The 4632-nt window shown below is 32.9% G+C and overlaps 1 protein-coding gene across 1 annotated transcript; it reads right to left on the bottom strand.

Moving 5' to 3' along the window:
* Window positions 1–1476: 1476 nt before the first annotated feature.
* Window positions 1477–2700, bottom strand: LOC104246156 (PLAT domain-containing protein 3-like). The gene is made up of 2 exons (XM_009801921.2): window positions 2347–2700; window positions 1477–2094 (listed from the first exon to the last, which is right to left on the bottom strand). The coding sequence occupies exons 1-2, from the start codon at window positions 2428–2430 to the stop codon at window positions 1624–1626; spliced, it is 555 nt and encodes a 184-aa protein (XP_009800223.1). The 5' UTR covers window positions 2431–2700; the 3' UTR covers window positions 1477–1623.
* Window positions 2701–4632: the final 1932 nt, after the last annotated feature.

Below are 4632 nucleotides of genomic sequence, written 5' to 3'. Positions count from 1 at the left end.
AAGAAATAAGTGAATCAAACCAATGTAATTCAGCAGCGGTGACCTCGAGCTTAGTGACCTCGAGGTGGGTTTAGAACAATTAAGCTAGAAAAGTAAAGTAAGAGCAGTAGAGCTAAAGGACAATTCTGATGAACAGTAGGTGAAAAGTAGAGAGTATATTCTTTGCTCAATGATTAGATGATGTTACAAATGATTGGGATCCCCTTTATATAATAGGGGAACCCTAAATAAGGTATATTTCTATTTACGGTATGGAATATTCTTGGTACAACTATCTAACCGCCTAATCGTACAATCCTATTCCGGGATTTGCGCCATGATCTTGAGGACGTGGCAGGAATCTAGCTTATTATGTTACAAATCCACAATGGTACAATTTCGAGGTCGAACATGCTCAGCTTCGGTATTCCTCGTACTCCTATCTCCGACATTGCATTCTGTCTGAGCTCAAATCTGATCCATCGAGCTCGAACTCGATCTTGCCCGAACTCAGGCTTCGAATGGACCCTCGAGCCTAGAAGTAAGAAGCATATGATTTTGATTGTATACATACATTTAACAGACTAACAGGCAGAAAACGTCCCCAAGGAACGGCCCAAATTATGCAGGCCGCGCAAGTGATGTTTCTTGAGGCTTTTATCCACTTTGATTGTAGGCCCAGAGTTCATTGAACAGCCCCTATAGGTTTGTTAGTGACGTTCATATTGATGCCTCGTTAGGGACCTCTTTAGAAGATTGCACTTGGATGGAACCAATGATGTCAACAAATTCTCATGAAAATTAATTTATAAATGATTATAGATGAAGTTGTATCAAATTTGCACTTGTTCTTTGCGTGATAAAATTTGATTGCTGGAGATTCTTTTAGTTATCCTTATTCAGCAGATTCTATGATTTAGACTATGTTTCAAAACTTGCACATCAATGTATTTATTACTCATATATAATTGTAGTTTTATAGTATTGTAATATGTAAAAAATGGTTCTGTGATCAATTTATCAAGCTGCTCAATAATGAATTGGGTTTGAGATGCTTTGAACATACTCAAGTTGATCATATTCAAGTGAACTCTTGCCACCAACAAACTTTTCCCTACAGCTGTAGGTAAAATGTAGAAAAGGAGTTACATGGTAATGTAGTGGGCGTTTGGATATAAGAATTGAAAAATTCTCAAAAAATGTGATTTTTTTTTGCAGTATTTGAAAAGTAGAGTTGTTTGGATGTGAATATAATTTTAGGTTATTTTTGAAGTTTTGTGAGTGAAATTTTAAAAAACAGCTTTTTAAATTTTCGAAAAATTTTAAAATTTATTTTCAAGCAAAAATTAAAAATTTTATGGCCAAATACTGATTTCAAAAAAAGTCAAAATTTTACCCAAAAAGTGAACTTTTTTTTTTATATATCCAAACAGGCTCGTAATGAGCATAACAAAAATTTAGAATTACTATGGCATAAGAAATCGAGAAAGATAAAGATTAAAGAGAGAGGGCAGTATTTATTATTCTCAAAAATGCTCACGACAGTACACATCAGGCCCTAGCCTTGTTCATAAATCATACAAGCATCACGCTAATTCTTCTCACTCTAAAGAACCACAGAGACAAATTGTGGGCCTGCCCACATTAAATTACATCAACAACTGGATAAGATTCAGAATCATAAAGGGCCTGTTGTTTCTCAAACTTTGACTTCTTACAGTTGTTCCTGACGGCCGTCAGCTCATATGGTGAAACGTTAGTGCCGAGCCACTGGTCCACAGTGAAAAGCTGCTGGTTGCATTGTTTGTGTGCTCCAGTAACGGTAACTTCGACGTAGTTACAGTACCATCCGGCATGTGGGCCTGATCCATCAGAAGTCAGATTCATTTTGCAGATCGGCCGAGTCAAACATGGACCACGTCCACTGAAGATATCCAAGTTTCCTCTTTCGAAATAGTTGTAACCTGGGCCCATAAGCCCACCCCATGCCTCTAAGTTCTTGATTCTAATTCCATAGCCATCGGCATCGTAGAGAGTCAAACTAATGTTTGAGTCAGTTCCAGCCTTTATGATTGATCCAGTCCGAATGTAAGCTGTGTACACACAATCATCTTCCTGCATTTTTAAATCAAATCAAATAAATTCAGATGAGCAATTATAAAGTAAAAAATAAAATAAAATTACATAAAGGGTATTATAGGAAAATGACAGAAGGATTTAAAATCAGTGAGTTTTATTTGCTTATTTTTACTTCTTTGCATACGCTGACTACACATACTTTATATAGATATAAAGCAGTGAGTTTGACCCATCTCGTTGCGTCTATTCTAGATCTGCCACTACTGTAAGAAGAGAGGGCTGACTTACAGATGCAGAAATAGAAGATATGGAGATGAAGAAGAGGATGATCATGAAATGGAACCATATTTGGTTAACTTGAGCTACTCCCATGGTTTCTTGAACTCTCTTTCTCTAGAAAATGAACGAATAAAGGCAAATACTTTTGAGGTAGTGGGAGTGAATAGTATAATAGTTTATTTATAGATTGGATCAAAGCTCAGAGTCAGAAGGGACCGTATGTGACTCGTGAGCCACACTACTATTATAAAAATCGGAGTAGATGAATAAATAAAGATATGCTATGACTCAGGGCAAACTCGACGCGCACAGCATATACATGATTTCTAGACGATTTTCCCATTATAATATGAGCAACTTGCCTCTCGGCTCCATACACTTGTCGCTACTCGCTACTAAAAGACCTTAAGCATTGAATCCATAATTTATGGGGGGAAGAAACAAATCATCATCGTGGTGGGGTATGTCTTGCTGTATTTTTTGTATATCTAATAATTTCTTTTGTTTGTCAAATCCACTCAATAGCACCAAGAGGAGTTCTGATAGCGCTGAGATTCGTTCATCCTTAGAGATCTCAAGTTTAACCTTTAAAAAAAATCTGTGTTAGAAAGTGTTTTCCCTTTTTAATTAACTTTATGCGGCATAAGTTTAGATTGATCGATCCAGTAAATATGGAATACTAAATGATCATAAAAAAAATCCGTTGCAATTTCCTTAAATACTTATGACTAAAATAATTAAAATATAAAGAACGTGATAATTAATTTAAGAGGGATAAATTTTTTAGCGCCTTCAATTTAACATGCATATGACCGCTCACCAATGCTAGCTAGTAAGTTGTTGCAGTGTGGATGCAATTATGTCAATCGCCGTAGTTTCTTGTTTTATTTCATCGCGTTTTAGTTTCAAATTTTAGTAAGTCGCAAGAAGCATATAAGTTCTATATAATTAGGACCTCTGGACTTTTTAAAATCTATTATTTTGATTTAAGAACATACTCTAAGTAGGGGTGTACAAAGAAATCCGAGAAATCGCACCAACCCGATAATCCGAGTCAACCCGAGAAAAAAACCCAACTATGATTTGGTTTGATTTGGTTTGGTGTTGAAAAAAAAACCCGACCATAATTAGTTTGGTTTGGTTTTAACCAAAGAAAGTCAAACCGAAGCCAAACCAACTCGACATTACATATATATAAATTTTAGATATATTTATATATAAATATACTTATTGTAATGTAATTTATAAATATTTCTTAAACTTTTTCATAATTTTATCTTCTAAGGTATTATTTCAAGGTTGGATTTAGAACTTTTGAAAGTTCCAATAATGTTCCAATAAGTTTTATAGACATTAATAGTAGTAACTTAAATAATGCTAACTAAAGCTCAAACCAAAAGTAAATCAATACTAATGCTAACAAAAGACATTCAATGCAATACTACGAACGACAATGTATTGAATATCTATTTTTTGTTTTGCAATAATTTAGATAAAAATGCACAACCTATTTTTATTTTTTCTTTAGCGTTTAGCCATGTAATTAATATTCCCTTATTAGTCAACTTATTTTAGCATGACTTAGTACTTTTAGATTATATTTATTTTTATTATGGCTTTCTAATTAGCAATATTTATATTACATAATTTTATTCTCTTTATTGTTGAATATTTTAGGATAATGCTATGATACATCTCATATTTTGTATTATTTTCTTGGAAAATATCTTATATAGTTGTATCTTGATAGGATTAAGGAAATATTTTGAGCACAAGTTATATATTTTGTGTTACGAAGATTTTACGGAAAAGAATCTGAATAACCCGAAAATCCGAGAAAAATCGAGATTGAAAAACCCAAGTTTTATTGGTTTGGTTTGGTCTTTAGATTTAATAAACTGGCACAATTGGTTTGGTTTGGTAATTGCAAAATCCGAACCAACCCGACCTATGTACTGTTGATACCCAATTTTTCCCTGTATATTTTTTTTATAAATGCGAAATACTTTCAAAATAGCGTATGTATGCATATATAAGTGTGTCCAAATATTTTAGTATTTTTCCTAATTTTTTAAAGACTTTTAAATCAATTTATTGCCCTATTTTAGCAGTACAAAAACCAATAATTATTCCTCAAATTATCATTTTGGTGATTAACTTATTTTATTCTCATATTTATACCAAAATATAGTTAATGTAATTTTTACACATTTTTACAAATTTATTTAGTATTTTTAAAGCTAAATTGCATATAATTGCAATTTCAGCCTATTGTAAGATTTAATTGCATTTATA

Source organism: Nicotiana sylvestris, chromosome 5 (genome assembly GCF_000393655.2).
Source record: "Nicotiana sylvestris chromosome 5, ASM39365v2, whole genome shotgun sequence".
Taxonomy (NCBI): Eukaryota; Viridiplantae; Streptophyta; class Magnoliopsida; order Solanales; family Solanaceae; genus Nicotiana; species Nicotiana sylvestris.
Note: the sequence above shows the minus strand (reverse complement) of the source record. Positions and strands in the feature narration are given on the sequence as shown.

Coding starts and splice junctions, on each gene's coding strand:
- LOC104246156 (XM_009801921.2), bottom strand. CDS start 2,430: ATGGGAGTAGCTCAAGTTAACCAAATATGGTTCCATTTCATGATCATC. Junction 2,095..2,346: donor TATCTTCTATTTCTGCATCT/GTAAGTCAGCCC, acceptor TTAAAAATGCAG/GAAGATGATTGTGTGTACAC.